The sequence below is a fragment of the Symphodus melops genome (assembly GCF_947650265.1).
Source record: "Symphodus melops genome assembly, chromosome: 7".
NCBI lineage: Eukaryota > Metazoa > Chordata > Actinopteri > Labriformes > Labridae > Symphodus > Symphodus melops.
Genome location: NC_136697.1, coordinates 9,886,806 through 9,902,401, shown reverse-complemented (window position 1 = coordinate 9,902,401; position 15,596 = coordinate 9,886,806). Strand labels below are relative to the sequence as shown.

The following is a 15,596-nucleotide window of genomic DNA, read 5'->3' as shown; positions in this document are numbered from 1 at the left end:
GCCAGCACCAACAGTCTTTGTTCATAAGGGAGATAAACTAATCATGAACACAGTGGAGAGTACAGCCTGATTGTGATTTAAAGGTTAAACAGAAGAATGAGGAAAACTGTGAGGTGATCAAAAGGAAATTTATTTAACGAAAAATACAGAATATTAATAAACCGCATTGTGCTCTGGGGATGAGAATTAGTGGCCACCCTTCTTTGGTGGGTAGAGGGCGTACTCGACAGCCAGCGCAACAGTAAAAGCAGCAAAGCCCCACTTGAAACCTCTCAGCAAAACATCAGACAGAGTGACAGCCCGACCGAAGCCGCCGTGGTATCTCCACGCCTCGTTACTGCAAAGACAAAAAGAAGAACAGCGGCAGGTATAGAAATGAATCAAGTAAATATAATCAATACATCATGTTGGTGTGAATACTGACCGCGCCCACGGGTCTGAGAGGCCTCTGGCTTTCAGCCTCTGCTGTGTTAACTCCAGCGGTGTTCCCTCCCACTTCCACAGCAATAACGGGAGACATGGGATGGGAGCCAAGTGAAATGTGCATGTTTGGCTTCATGGAAAAGATCCCAGAGAACTGTGTTGCCAAAAAGATTTTCAAATGGAACGTGACTTTGAAAGGGGCACAGGCAAGCGAAGTGCAGGATATATTTCCAGATATTGGAGCTCCTGACCTTTTCCAAAATATAGACACAGTGAATATACTCTCCGCTGAGGAAAGTTTATCATACACACAACAAGGTAAATGGTCACATGAGATACTACTTAAACCAAAATCGAGACCGTATAGTTGGATTAAGAGTTGTTATAGGAATGAAGAATATGTTTTTTGCTCCTCTATCAAAAAAGCAGAGATCACTGTGCGCTCAGCTCCGCTCTGGAATCTGGCGCCTGCACCTGGAAACAGGACGTTACTGGGGGTCCCAGAAGAAGAAAGACTATGATTATTGTGACGTCGATGTCGAGAATGAGTTCCATTTTGTGTTTTATTGCCCTTTGTATCATCAGTTGTGTCAGAAGTTGTTTGACGGGAGTAAACCTTTTGAATGAATGTGGATGAATGACGCAGATAGACTAAAATGGTTCTTTGATTATAAGATATTCGCCCTTGCTGAATGTTTAGAGAAAGCCTTGGTTAAAATAAAAAAAGTACATTACGTCTGCTGTTCTTTTCTTTACTCCTTTTTCTTTTTTTACTCCTTCATTTTTGTGATAGCCTCCTGTGAAGTGAGGTGTCATCAGCAGGAAGTGAATGCAATACTTTAGTACAGTTGTCTGGTGTCTCATAATCCTGAAAGGGATGTGTCCTTATTTGGACATGACACAGTAATAAAAAATCATGAATTCATTAATTCCACTGCTTTCTCATAACAAGAAGAGGAACTTCAAAAATAAATGAGATGTTAAAATTTGCTGATGATTTATATAACCATTTAGTAAACTACTGTACTGTTAAAACTATTTTCTTAGGCCAAACTTCTCCTGTTATGCTGTAAACTTGCAGCAAAGACTGTATTGTGTGCAACACTTCAAGGACACTTTCTTTATCAGAAACTAACACGAACATCACCTCACCTCTGCTTAAACTTCTGCTGGCACACGACAACATTATGGATCATGCTGCTCCAGATATTCCCACATTTCCCTCAGGTGCAGTATCAGGTTTGAATGGATACTTTCTTTTCATGATTTTAGAATTACACAGTAAGTGGAGCTACAGTCTCCTCATCAACCTTTATTGAAGACTTGTTGTTGAAAACTATGACTGCTGCTAACTCAAACACGCCTATTTAAGTGAGGACTTTGAACACACACACACACAAAGGTATTTCAGACGGAGGAGGGGTTTATAGGAGCATTCAAAGGACAGAGTTTTCTGCCTTCTCATTCTGACACTCCTTGTTGTCCGTGTCGGATGCATTTTCACTGAGCTTTAGACAGACATGAGAGTAAACAATGTGGAAAGCAGCTGTGTTTGTGTTCCTGCTGTTAAACATGGACATGCATGCGAACTGTGCCGCAGATAAGAAAATGAAGTCCGTCGCAGAAAAGTCCAAACCAGATGAAGACAAAGGAGAGACTGAAGTAGTAACCTCAAGCCCTGCAGGTGACTCAGCCTCTGTGCCTTTCCGGGGCAAACTTCTTGTGATACCCATGGACGGCAGTCACTGGGTGGCTGTGAAGGCCCTGTCCCAAGAATTGGGTCGCCGTGGACACCAGGTCACCGTCGTGATACCAGAGGCCTCCATGCGGATGGGTCCAGGGAAGCACTATGACACTATTACCTTCCCTATCCCTTACACCAAGGAATTCATCGATCAGTTCTTGTTCACAAATAAGAACTTCATGGAAAAATCCGATGGGTCCATTATACAGCGAGCAAAGAAACAATTCTCACAAATGCAGAGAATACGAGAATTCATCCATACAATTGCAGAGAGCCTGCTATTCAATGATACAATCATCTCCCATTTGGCACAACAGGTGAGTACAATAAGACAGGCGTCAAGTCTGGTCTTGCTTCTTTGGAGCTACTTGTTTGACAGCTGGGGCTGTGTTGGATCAATATTATGCTGTAAAGGGTTCATAGTAGACTGCTGCGCACAACTCCCTGAATACTGATGTCTCTTTATGACATCCAGAGACCAAATGGTCAGTTAGAAAAATATATGTAAGGTCTGTATTGTTGTTATTAACAACTGGAAGATCTGTGAAAAATAGTTGGATGACTTTGTCCTTCTATTATTAACTTAGATTCCTTATCGTCAATCCACCACTGTGTGACGGTTAAATCACTCCAAGTCTTCTTTGTTAAATCTTCTTTATTGTTAGAATTCTTCTAATTATGTTGACATTCACTGTGTGTGTGTGTGTGTATGCGCGTGTGTGTGTGGTTTCTGCAATAACACAACATGAAATGAAATTACAATGCTGCATTGAACTGCAATCAACTCCACATCAAAAACAAGTGCAGGTATGCATTACGGCCACAAGGTGGCGCTTCGTGATCAGCTGAAGCTGTTATAGCTGCCTGCAAACACGTGTCCTTATTGGGTTTAAGATAGCATGTTCAAGCTAACTGGTTAGCAACTTAGCAAACTCCATATCTTGACTCTTAACTTAACCTGAACATGATCATACGACACTAAGACATAATATGACATAGAATACTATACAATTTCACATTCTCCATGTACTTACAATCAAATGGACGCACACAAGATATTAAGGCACACCAACAAACTCCCAGCATCTGTAATGAGCGTCTATTCTCTAATAGAACGAACCACTGTCGGTGTTCACGGAGAAATGGGCTAAACCAAGTCATGGGGGGGAAACAGAACAGTCCAACTCAGTAGGGCCTTTTTAACAGCCGCCCCAGATTTCTGTAAGAAATCTAAACTAAAGAAAAGGCCTAAACCAGTAATCGGCCATGCAGGTACAGTCTAGTCAGGGAGGCTGGGAAGTTCGATGACTCTTGCCACTGGACGAGTGTAGGAGCGATCTCCCACCTTCACTTCGACGACTCGAACACGTCCATCAGGTCCAGGGATGGCGTGAACGATCTTCCCGATGGGCCACATGGCTCTGGGTAGCTGTGGGTCAACAACCAGAACCGTGGTACCCACCGACAGTGATGCAGGATCTGAGAGCCATTTCTGGCGTGTCTGCAGACTTGGCAGGTAGTTCCGGAGAAAGCTTCTCCAGAAGTGGTCAGCCAGGAGCTGACTGTGGCGCCATCGTCGTCTGCTGAGCAGCTCTGACTCAGGATACACAACCTGGGGGAGTGAGGCGTCAGGCCGCCCCATCAACAAGGTGTTGGGCGTAACTGGGTCAGGATCAGCTACGTCTGAAGATGTGTAGCCCAATGGTTTTGCGTTCAGGATGCCTTCTATTTCGATCAGCAGTGTCTGCAGGACCTCTTCAGTGACCGATTGTGAACCAATGGTCACCTGCAGAGCTTGCTTCAATGACTTGATCTCCCTCTCCCAACATCCACCGAAGTGGGGAGCACTTGGCGGATTAAAGGTGAACTTGATTTGCTGGGCTGCAAGTTGCGACTGCAAGTCAGGTGTTAATGACGCAAAGGCCTCTCGCAGCTCCCGTTCACCAGCTTTAAAGTTGGTTCCATTATCTGAAAGGAGCTCGAAGGGCTTGCCTCGCCGGGCCACAAACCTTCTCAATGCCATCAAGAAGGAATCGCAGTCAATGCTGGGGATCAAGTCCAAGTGGACGGCACGTGTGGTCATGCACTTAAAGATAATCCCCCACCTTTTCTCCGTCCTCCTTCCAATCTTTACTATGTAGGGACCAAAACAATCTACTCCTGTAGAGTAGAAAGCTGGCTGGTGGAGACGGAGTCGAGCTGGGGGAAGGTCAGCCATTCTTGGGATGAGAGGTTTGCTACGCCATCGTCTACATTCTATACAGTGATGCTGGATGCGTCGGACAGCCTCTCTGCCTCGCAGAATCCAGTAGTTCCTTCTCAGCTCGGCAAACACGCGCTCACTTCCAGGGTGGTGGAGCTGGTTGTCATACTGCTGGATAAGAAGCTGCGTGATCTTGTGCTTTGGGCCCAGTACTACTGGATGGATCTCCTCTTCATCCAGCACCGCTGCTTGACGGAGACGGCCACCAACTCGTATGAGCTGTGAGGTGCTGTCGAATTCAGGTGCTAGTGAGAGAAGACAACTACTGCTGGGGAGTGGCCTGCCATTACTGAGCTGTTGATAATCTGACTCAAAGTAGTCCCGCTGAACTCTCTGGAGCAGAATATTCTCAGCTTCTCTGTAGTTGTCGGCTGTGAGCTGAGGATCGGTTTGTCCTGATAGACAGAGGGCTGTGGCCTTGACAAGGTCTTGGAACGTCTGGTACTTCTCCACATCAGGGATGGGGGGAAGGTCGATTGTCAAGCCACAGAAGGTGGACTTCCGAAGTTCTTCACTATCTGTGACAATGGCGAAGTCTTGTGGTGGCTGAGGCCACTGGTCTGGACTCTTCCGCAGAAAGGCAGGTCCTCTGAACCATCTTCCGTCAGTGGTGAGTTCTGTGAGCGATTTTCCTCGCGTAATGTCATCAGCAGGATTACTTGCTGTATCCACGTACCTCCATGTCTCACGATCTGTCAGATCTTGAATTTCGGCCACGCGTGTACCCACGAACACCTTGTATCTACAAGAGTCTGATTGGAGCCAGGCCAAGACAGTGGTGGAGTCGGTCCAGTGGGTAACACTGCTGATGCGGATGGTTAACTCTTCTGTAAGCACCTTCGACAGCTGGGCTCCGGATAGGGCTCCACATAGCTCCAAGCGGGGAATCGATTGTTGCTTTTTGGGTGCTACCCGAGAGCGGGCACTGAGGAAGGCTATTTCGACCTCACCACCCTCTGCTTCCGTCCGGAGATAGGCAACAGAGCCATAAGCTCTTTCGGAGGCGTTGCAGAAGACATGTATCTCCCTGCTGCTCTGCGCTGAATCCAACTCAGGACTGCTGTAACACCTTGGTATTCTTATGGTCTGAAGGGTAGGGAGTTCGCTCTCCCACTGGTTCCAGGCATTGAGGATGTCATCAGGTAGAGCGGCATTGTCCCAGTCCCGTTTGACTTTCCACAGCTGCTGGACTATAACCTTAGCCCTGGTGGTATATGGCAGGATAAAACCGAGAGGGTCATACTGACTTGCGAGCACTTGGTAGATGGTGCGCATGGTGACAGTGGAATGCTCAATGACGCGGTGTTTGAAAGCCAAGGTGTCTGATGGACAATGCCAGTGAAGTCCCAAGGCAGACTCATGCACGTCCATTTGGCCTTCAGCAATCCACTTCTCTACGCTGTCAGACCGGATGTCAGGGGGAAGGCCAGTGATAACTGACGGTCGGTTGCTAGCCCACTGTCTCAGCTCAAAACCTCCACTGGCGAGGGTTTCCTGCAGCCGATGGATTAGGACCTTTGCTTCGCCCTCTGACGTCACGCTCCTCAGGCAATTATCCACATAGAAAGACTGGAGCACAATGTCTCTGACGGCCTCTCCTTCCGTACTGTGAAGCATAATGTGCCGCTGGAGGGAAAACACCGCACAGCAGGGCGAGCATGTTGTGCCAAAGGGAAGCACACTCCACTGGTAGATGTCAGGTGGTTTCTCACGCTTTAGATCCCGCCACAAGAATCTGAGGAGGGGCTGGTCCTCTGGCAACAGTCGTACTTGGTGGAACATTCCACGGATATCGCTGCTGAAGGCCACAGCATGCTCCCGGAATCGCAATAGCACTGATAGAAGTGGAGGTCCCAGTGCTGGTCCAGGGAGTAATAGCTTGTTGAGGTTTTGCCCCTTGTGCTCAAAGGAGCAATTGAAAACCACACGGTTCTTGCCATTGTGTGTAACCATGTGGTGAGGTATATACCAACTGTTGGGGGTATTCTCCTCTCTTGAGTCCAGTTTGTGGACGTAGCCAGCATTCACCAGTCTCTGAACTTCGGCAATGTATGCCTCTGCCTTTTCCGGTTCCCTTGACAACCTCCTTTCTATACTCCGCAGCTGGGGGAGAACCGCTTCCTTCGGGGCATAAAGCTGAGGCATGTTCTGTACACGGAGAAGAGGTGTTGCATATTGGAGCACCCCATCTATGTCCACCCTTGTTGTTTGGCTCTCAAGGATAGAGATAGCCTCTATATCTTGGCGGGAGCGGATGCTCTGCTTCTTGTCACGCCACGGTAGGGTGTCCATCTGCCACAACTTTTCGACATGGCTGTAGAGGTCTGATGGTGCACCAGTCGCGGCCGTGAAGAGGCACTGTTGTTCGGAAAGATAGTGTTTCATTCCGTGTGCCGGACCCTGAAGCGTCCACCCCAGACGAGTTTTCACAGCTGCGGGCCCTCCAGGTGGTCCCAGGCGCACTGGCTCTACAGGTGTTATGAGATGTGGATGGTCAGAGCCAATTAGCAGCACCGGGTGCACGCCTTGGAACGGCTGAAGGGGCAGGCCTTGGAGGTGGTGATATCTTGCCTGAAGAGACTGGATTGGATACGTATGTTCAGCCAGGCCTAGGCGCTTAGCAGTGAAGGCATTATTGATGTGAAATGAGCGCTGGGGCTCTGCTACTGCTGAGATTGTGAATGACACAACAGTGCCATGGACTGTCTGGAGCTCTTGCCTCACCGTTCTGAGGTGGAGGTCTTCAGGTGGGCCTTCAAGCCCTAGCTGCTGTGCTGCTGAATGAAGCAGGATAGTCCGTTCCGAGCCATCATCCAAGATGGCGTAACCTTCAATGGCTCGGTTATTATTCCGCAGGACAATTTTACTCAGCTTGAGTAGCACTTTGCGCCCTTCAAGAGGCCTACCAATATACAGCACTTCCTCTGCGTTAGTTTTGGTAGGCTCTGACTTTGGCTGGTTCAAATCCTTGACACCCTTTGAGACAGTCTGCTTGGACCGTTCGTTGACTTCGTGTCGCGCAAGGAGGTGTCGGCTGTTGCAGATCTTGCACCTCATCTTCAAGTCACACTCTGCAGACCGATGATTCCTACCACAGCGCCAGCAACGACCATTGTTCTTTATCCAAGTCTGCTTTTGAGAGGGGTTGAGTAACTTGAAGATTTCACAGTTAAGTGAGTGCTTCTCATTGTCGCAGTAAGGACAGTACTTCGTGGTGTTGTTGTATGAAGCCACTGCTCCTTTGTCTGCATTGGATGTTGTTGCCTCCGTGCTATGGAGAACAGCCGCTGCCTCCTTCCGAGGTTTGGAATACTTCTGCCCGTGATGCTTGCTCTCCTTTTCCCCACGAGCACTGCTGCCATATCTGCTGTTGTCCTCCTGCACTTGGAGCTCAAATTCTAGCCAATCTGCCAGATCCAGGAGAGTGGGGATAGGTACTCGTTGCGGGTGGATGAAGCGGCGGAAATTGGAACGCAGGTCATGTGGTAGTTTGGCAAGAAGCCGGGTGACGTGAGAACCACATTCCAGCTCTGCTTTGCCTTTTCTGCCCAGCTGCTCCAACATTCCCACCAGAGAACGCACACGGAGTGCAAACATTCTAAAGGCCTTGACGTCGCCACTGCCAATGTTAGAGCCATCCATTATTTCGGCTATACACTGCAGAGCAAGTTGGTGGGGTTGCCCATACTGTAAGTCAAGTGCAGCCATTGTGTCTCTAAATGGATGTCTAGAGTTGACATAGGAGTCAGCGATCAGTAATGCCTCTTCGTTCTGAAGATGATCAACCAGGATCTGATACTTGAACCTCTCTGATGAGGCACTGGGCAGGAGATTTTCTAGAGCAATGCGCAAGCGACTAAATTCCCTTGGACTGGGTTGTGTCATATTGGGGATGGTTGGCTTAGGGCCTCTGTAAGACTGCTCCCTTCCACTGTCGGATTCCGATGACCAGGACCGGGAGTGACGCGTCTTATGGGTTGCCTCTAATCTGTGGCGACTTTTCTTCTCCCTACTTTGTGCCTTCCTTCTCCAGTATTCTTCCTCATCGCTCTCAGACGATTCCTGCTGACTTCTTATTTGGCTTTGAGTCGACATCCAACGGGAGGGTGTAGATGTCTCTCTCCTACTCCAGTCTGTCTCCTGTTTGACCTGGTGTGGCTCTGCTCTCGCTGGTGGTTGTGTTATCTGGAGATTCTGGACAACCTCATTTAACTTTTCCACCTGCTGGCGAAGATGAAGCGTTTCAAGATGGCTTTGGCGGTTAAGTTGATCCAACTGTAACGCGGTGGTCTTGCGCTCATGCAGCAAAGACTTGTTCTCTTGCTTCATTTGGTCTAATTTCTCTAGAAGCACTTCCATTTCTACAGTTTGCTTTGTACGTTCTTTGGATGACACAGCCTCTTTGAGAGGCCATTCATCTGTTACCAAAAGCTCAGACAGACTAGCTTGGCTAATGGGGGACGATGGGCGCTGGCCACCCTCGGCTCCAACTAACTCCTCTTCTGAGTCACTATCCTGCCTATCACGGAGTAATGGTTCAGGGGGAGGCTTGGATCTTCTCTGGAGATGAGAGAGTTCGTAATTTTCCAGATACGCGGGGAGGGCTGCGTTCCTCCTGACTCGCGAGCTGGTTGAATATGCTGGTGTACGATGCATCTTAATCAGTGATGAGTTGACTCCCGGGTTTCGGCACCATGAAAAATAGTTGGATGACTTTGTCCTTCTATTATTAACTTAGATTCCTTATCGTCAATCCACCACTGTGTGACGGTTAAATCACTCCAAGTCTTCTTTGTTAAATCTTCTTTATTGTTAGAATTCTTCTAATTATGTTGACATTCACTGTGTGTGTGTGTATGCGCGTGTGTGTGTGGTTTCTGCAATAACAAAACATGAAATGAAATTACAATGCTGCATTGAACTGCAATCAACTCCACATCAAAAACAAGTGCAGGTATGCATTACGGCCACAAGGTGGCGCTTCGTGATCAGCTGAAGCTGTTATAGCTGCCTGCAAACACGTGTCCTTATTGGGTTTAAGATAGCATGTTCAAGCTAACTGGTTAGCAACTTAGCAAACTCCATATCTTGACTTAACTTAACCTGAACATGATCATACGACACTAAGACATAATATGACATAGAATACTATACAATTTCACATTCTCCATATACTTACAATCAAATGGACGCACACAAGATATTAAGGCACACCAACAAACTCCCAGCATCTGTAATGAGCGTCTATTCTCTAATAGAACGAACCACTGTCGGTGTTCACGGAGAAATGGGCTAAACCAAGTCATGGGGGGGAAACAGAACAGTCCAACTCAGTAGGGCCTTTTTAACAATCTGTTACAGGGTAGGATTCAGACAGGTGATTAACAGCCTGCCTTCTCAAACTGTTTAATCTTATCTAAATTCAATACTGTTTTTATTATTCTACGATTAAGATTGAAGGTTTGGACGCTGGACACATTTTTTATTGTATTATTATTGAACACTGTTAAACATGCACCCTATTTTTCAATTCTTCTGTCTGCAGGATTTCGATGCCGTCTTAACAGACCCCATGGTGCCCACAGGAGCCTTAATTGCTCGAAAACTAGGTGAGTTCAGCCACACCTAAATATTATCTGTTGTTTCTGTAATAATAAGAGCACTAGGTGATCTTCATCCTTTAACAGTCTCCGTGGTAGTTGGAGCATGCGCAGTATGTGACGACTCTGAGGATGTACACGAGCGGTGTCCAAACTTTTGTTCTTGTGGGCCAAAATTGTCGCGTTAGAATCGCTCACGGGCCACAGGGTTTTTTTGTTTAGTTTTTTTCAATATTGGAAGGAACTTTTTGTATTTTGACCTCTTCAAAAAATAATGTAAATACACAATAACTAATTGCAGTGGGAAACTGTTGTGTTCTAATTTTTTGGAAAGAATAGTCAGGCTTTTATAGGTCTCCCTCGCTAACATGAAAAAGAAAAAAAGAACGAAAGATGCCATCTGATGAGGCCTGGGGCCAAAATCTTCTGATTCTTCGATTTGAAGTCAAGGGCCACAAAAAATCCACTCAAGGGCCACAAATGGCCCCCGGGCCGCACTTTGGACACCCCTGATGTACACGTTTTCACAGTGACGCCTGTTAACTACAAAGACTGAAGCTACGTTTATTAAATATTCTCTTCAAGTAAAGAACAGTCTCTTTAATCAAGAACCCACTACACAAACAAGACAGTTTCCTTTTTTAAATCTGCACGTTGTCCCTCTTCTGCACTCAATCCTCCTCAGGTCTCCCCTTTGTAAATGTGCTGAGGGGTATTCCATGTTCCCTGGATATGAAGTCTGCATTCTGCCCCTCCCCGCCCTCGTACGTTCCCGTCTTCTTATCAGGATTCACAGATAAAATGAACTTCATGGAGAGAAGTATCAACACTGTGGTGAGCACTTCAATATTATATTTGACACTACTGAATTAAACTTTTAATGATTTAACTCTCACCTTGTTTTATTTACACTTTATTGTTGTGAAACCTCTGACCTACAGGCGGCTTTACTTGAGCCCCTGTTCTGCAGGTTTCTGTACTGGCACTTTGACAACATCGCTTATCGGTTTCTGGAAGAGGAGGTGGGCGTGGCTGAGGTCCTTTCTGAATCTGATATCTGGCTGCTCAGGTAACATGTACAAAGGATATTTAATGATTATTAATGGAGACAGCACACATCTATCAAGATAAGAAGCTGATATTAATTGTAGTCTGTATTAGCAAGTTCTCAAAAAAATAAAACTCACACAGAAGTTTAAAGATAATCACTAACTAAATACATTTAAGAATAAATTGAGTAACATGTTTTTGGTTGAAGCTTCAGGTTGTCATGACCATCCTTTTTACAAAACACATTCTTCTGTTAGACAACCCTTAAAATACTGAGTTTTAGGCACACCACAACAAAACACATATCTGAGAGAGAGCAAGAAGAGTGAGATATAGAGAGACAGGGAGAGACTTTTGAAAACTGTTGATCCTGTTTTTACACCTGTGGTTTCAAAAAGTATATATGTAACAGCCTCATCTACTGGTGTAATCGGTCTATGCAAGAATCCCTGGCAGGGGTCAAATCAATGAACAATCAAAAAAGAAAAACAGACACAGAATTAAACAGGAAAGGTGCCAACGTTTATTAATTTAAATGACATAAAACTCATGTGTCACTAAGATAATCGGCTCAACTGTCCACAGGACAACAGTTGGGGTAGGTAGTAAGTAGACCCGAGGAGGAATTCAATATCACTTCAAATAGGGGAGTAAAAGACTTTGTCATGCAAGATCACTGCAAATCACACTATGGGCACAACTCGAAAATACGCACTCGACATGCAACAAACTTGTGGCGTTTTACAAACTGGGTTTTCACTCAAATTCGATCCGTCAGCTCGCAATCAAGTACCATTACCCTCCTTGATGGTCTGCCCTGGAGCTACACTGGGGAAGTGGTGATACTAACAAAACAAACAACACAAAAAGAAAATAAATTAAACTAGTCAGCCTACTGAGGCAACCCTAAAAATCTTTTGACTCGAATACCAGCTCATGTGCCAGACGGACTAGAAACAAAAAAGAAACTTAAATACCAACACCAAAAACTAAACCCACACAGTAAGAGCAGCAAAGGAAATCTGCCAGGCTCCCTTAAAGAACCTTATTGATTTTACAAAATCCTATATACAACCTTATTTAAAGGGGCCAAGGCTTTATTAGAAAAAAACACACAGGAATAATTTTGAGTACCTGGTATGCTCAGCCCAAACCCTTGCAGCATCCACTGTGGCTTAAAGACATGGCATAATTTTTTTTAACTTTATAGCTATTTAAATAAAAGTAAAACCGTGTTTAGCTTTTCTCACCGATCACAAACTCTGTCATTCACCGGGGACACTCACTAGGCAACCAGCCTCTATAGCCGCACCTGACATATCTGGAATGTTGCGACCAAACAACAACTGAAAACAAACCAGCACTGGTATTGACATATTGAATACCTTCTCTGAATATAACAATATAAAAAACGAAGTGTGTCCTTACCAGACCTCCGAGACTCAGACAAACAAAATAGCCAGCATGGGTGAGAGTGTGCACCATCCCTCTCCTCCCCTCTGAAAACCAAACTCCTCCTCACTGTTCCTACCCCACTTTTTAGCCATCCAGAGAACAGCAGTGTTTCTGGTGCAAGTGGCTACAGTCGTTCCCCTCCAAGTAAAGCACCCATCTGCACCCACCTCAGTTCTGTGGGGTGGACCTGTCACACTGGCCTATCCTGGTCAATGGGAGCAATTGAATAGACAACTCCATGTTCTTCTGGCTGCCGAACCAGATGATAAACCATGGATCCCATGCATCCTGGATCTTGTTCCGTCCTTTTACAGAGTGGTTTCTGATGAAGACATGGTCACCTTCAACCAGCCTGGGGTCATTCACTTGACTGAGGTACCTCTGATCCCTCAATCATCGTCTCTACGACAACCGCTACCGTACATGGCGATATGCTCCCTGCAGGGACTCTATCTTCCTGCACCCAGTCCTCCACACTACTCTGGCCAGTCTCCTCCTCCTCGTTGATGCCTAGCAAAAAGTCTATGGGCAGACGAGGCTTCCACCCAAACATCAGAAAGTATGGGGTCATCCCCGTAGACTGATGGATGGTAGTATTATATGCATAGGTTACCTGAGAGAGATGCCACCGCCGTTCGGTTGAAACGTTCACATCGGCCATTTCCCTATGGGCGGTATGGGGTGGTGCAACTCTTTTGGATCTTGTAAATCTTCATAGTTGCTTAATAAGGTTGCTCTCGAAGTTTCACCCTTGGTCCAAGTGATACCAGCACGGTGGTCTAAAGCGGTGGAACCAGTATGTGGCGAGCATCTCTGCCACTGTGCTGGCTCTTTGATCCTTGGTAGGAATGGCCTGAGTGTATTTACACATTTTGCTTCCCATCTAGGCTCTATCACAGTGAAATCTATTGCCAAGACTCCATGGGGGCGGGAGGCCTAAAGACTGCCCATGAATGGTTTCACTTTTGGTTGTACTGTCTTGGCCAATACACACCTCTAACAGTCTTTTCACCACTTCTCCACATCCCTTGCCATATTTGGCCAATAACAATGTGCTTGTATGAGTTGCAAGGTATGTTAGATCCCTCAGTGTCCACGCTTATCATGGGGATGAGACCGGATGTTTTGTTTTACGGGATTGTGGCACAAGCAGCTGGTGAATTTCTTTCCCTCCATCATGTGAGTTGACTCGCCTGTACAGCACCGAATCCTTCCTCCAAGTGCCCCCACGGGTGAATCAAATCCCTGGTCTCCACCTTCAGCCTCTCCCTCTCTGCTGGACTTGGGACTCGAGCCTCCTTCCAATGAGTCAATAGTGACCCAATCTCCGGGTCTTCTGGAACGTATACCCATGCAGGGAACCGCAGCATTTCCGTTGCCACCAGATACATAAACATTTCAACAACCTTAATAAAGTATAACTGCAAAAAAAACTGAAAAAACTTGAGAGTTCACATGTTATCTCCTGTCAAACAAGTTGAAATAAGTCTCAGAGATCGACCAATGTATCCAACTGAAAGAATAAAGGTTTTTTTACACTAATTTTCAATAGGCTTGACTTCACAATGGAGTTTCCTCGACCTCTCATGCCAAATATGGTTCTAGTCGGTGGGATTAACTGCAACATAAGAAATCCGCTTCCTAAAGTAAGTTTCTGAGTTTCTCTCATTTGTTTTTATGAGGAAATAGAACTGAATTGGAAGAAATGAATGCCACCAGACCATATTATCTGTGCACACAGGATTTGGACTCCTGGGTGTCAGGAGAGCATGGATTTATAGTGTTCACTCTGGGCAGCATGATGCCAGATATGCCTGAAGAGGCAACCAACATTTTTCTAGAAGCCTTCAGACAGATCCCACAGAAGGTAGAGGAATATGCTGTATATACATTTCATTTTTGTAAATAGTCATCAGTGCATTCATCAAAAATAACCTTTTAACAGGTCATATGGAGGTTCGAGGGGAAGATTCCTGACAATGTCCCAGAAAATGTTAAGATGATGCCCTGGGTGCCTCAGAATGACCTTCTCGGTGAGTTTATCCTGAGGTGTGCAACAGCAAAACTCAAAACTGACTGGGGATGAATCACATAAATGACTGTTGACTTCTCACTTTATAAGCTCAACCCGGAGCTCGGGCTTTCATCACTCATGCTGGCTCACACGGTCTATTTGAGGGTCTGTGTCATGCTGTTCCCATGGTGATGATGCCGATTTCCGGGGACCAGCCGGACAATGCAAAGAGGTTTGCAAGCAGAGAAGTGGGAGTGGTGTTGAATCTGTTTACTATCACTACAGAAAGCATTGTCCAAGCACTGAATGAGGTCATCAATAACACCAGGTGAGGGGAAGGCTGTTGCTCAAGATGTTGAATTATATTTTTAAAAAGCTAAGTTAAATTTAAAGCAATTCATTTAGTATTTGGTAACTCCTGCCATCAATCTGTCCCTGTGCAGGTATAAAGAGAACATGCAGAGGCTCTCAGCTCTCCATAAAGACCGACCAATCGACCCGATCGACCTCTCAGTGTACTGGACAGAATTTGTGATGCGGCACAAAGGAGCTAAACATCTCAGAGCTGCTGTTCACGACCTCTACTGGTTCCAGTACTTCAGCCTGGATGTGATAGCATTTCTGGCTACTATTCTGCTGGTTTGTGTGATGTTGACAGTAAAATGCTTCAAACTTTGCTTCTGTAAACTGAGCAGGAAGAGGAAGCAGGAATAACTCTGTGCTGCATTTGTGAATTCATCCCAGCCAGCACCAACAGTCTTTGTTCATAAGGGAGATAAACTAATCATGAACACAGTGGAGAGTACAGCCTGATTGTGATTTAAAGGTTAAACAGAAGAATGAGGAAAACTGTGAGGTGATCAAAAGGAAATTTATTTAACGAAAAATACAGAATATTAATAAACCGCATTGTGCTCTGGGGATGAGAATTAGTGGCCACCCTTCTTTGGTGGGTAGAGGGCGTACTCGACAGCCAGCGCAACAGTAAAAGCAGCAAAGCCCCACTTGAAACCTCTCAGCAAAACATCAGACAGAGTGACAGCCCGA

At 45.9% G+C, this 15,596-nt stretch overlaps 1 protein-coding gene and 1 long non-coding RNA gene across 2 annotated transcripts; one reads left to right on the top strand and one right to left on the bottom strand.

Annotated features, from left to right (window-relative positions):
- Positions 1–109: 109 nt before the first annotated feature.
- LOC306827542 lies at positions 110–1,213 on the bottom strand. Its single transcript, XR_013779644.1, has 2 exons — positions 425–1,213; positions 110–337 (listed from the first exon to the last, which is right to left on the bottom strand). It is a non-coding gene; the product is annotated as an uncharacterized lncRNA (long non-coding RNA).
- A 617-nt stretch (positions 1,214–1,830) lies between these two features.
- Positions 1,831–15,481, top strand: LOC306826376 (UDP-glucuronosyltransferase 1A1-like). Its single transcript, XM_079347665.1, has 9 exons — positions 1,831–2,484; positions 9,976–10,039; positions 10,716–10,864; positions 10,972–11,099; positions 14,088–14,181; positions 14,277–14,402; positions 14,481–14,568; positions 14,658–14,877; positions 14,993–15,481. The coding sequence occupies exons 1-9, from the start codon at positions 1,957–1,959 to the stop codon at positions 15,261–15,263; spliced, it is 1,668 nt and encodes a 555-aa protein (XP_079203791.1). The 5' UTR covers positions 1,831–1,956; the 3' UTR covers positions 15,264–15,481.
- Positions 15,482–15,596: the final 115 nt, after the last annotated feature.

Bases quoted from the DNA above. Each gene is read 5' to 3' on its own strand.
- LOC306826376 (XM_079347665.1), top strand. From the start codon at position 1,957: ATGTGGAAAGCAGCTGTGTTTGTGTTCCTGCTGTTAAACATGGACATG. The intron at 10,865-10,971 runs GTGAGCACTTCA...TCTGACCTACAG, and splicing joins AGAGAAGTATCAACACTGTG to GCGGCTTTACTTGAGCCCCT. The intron at 11,100-14,087 runs GTAACATGTACA...AATTTTCAATAG, and splicing joins TCTGATATCTGGCTGCTCAG to GCTTGACTTCACAATGGAGT.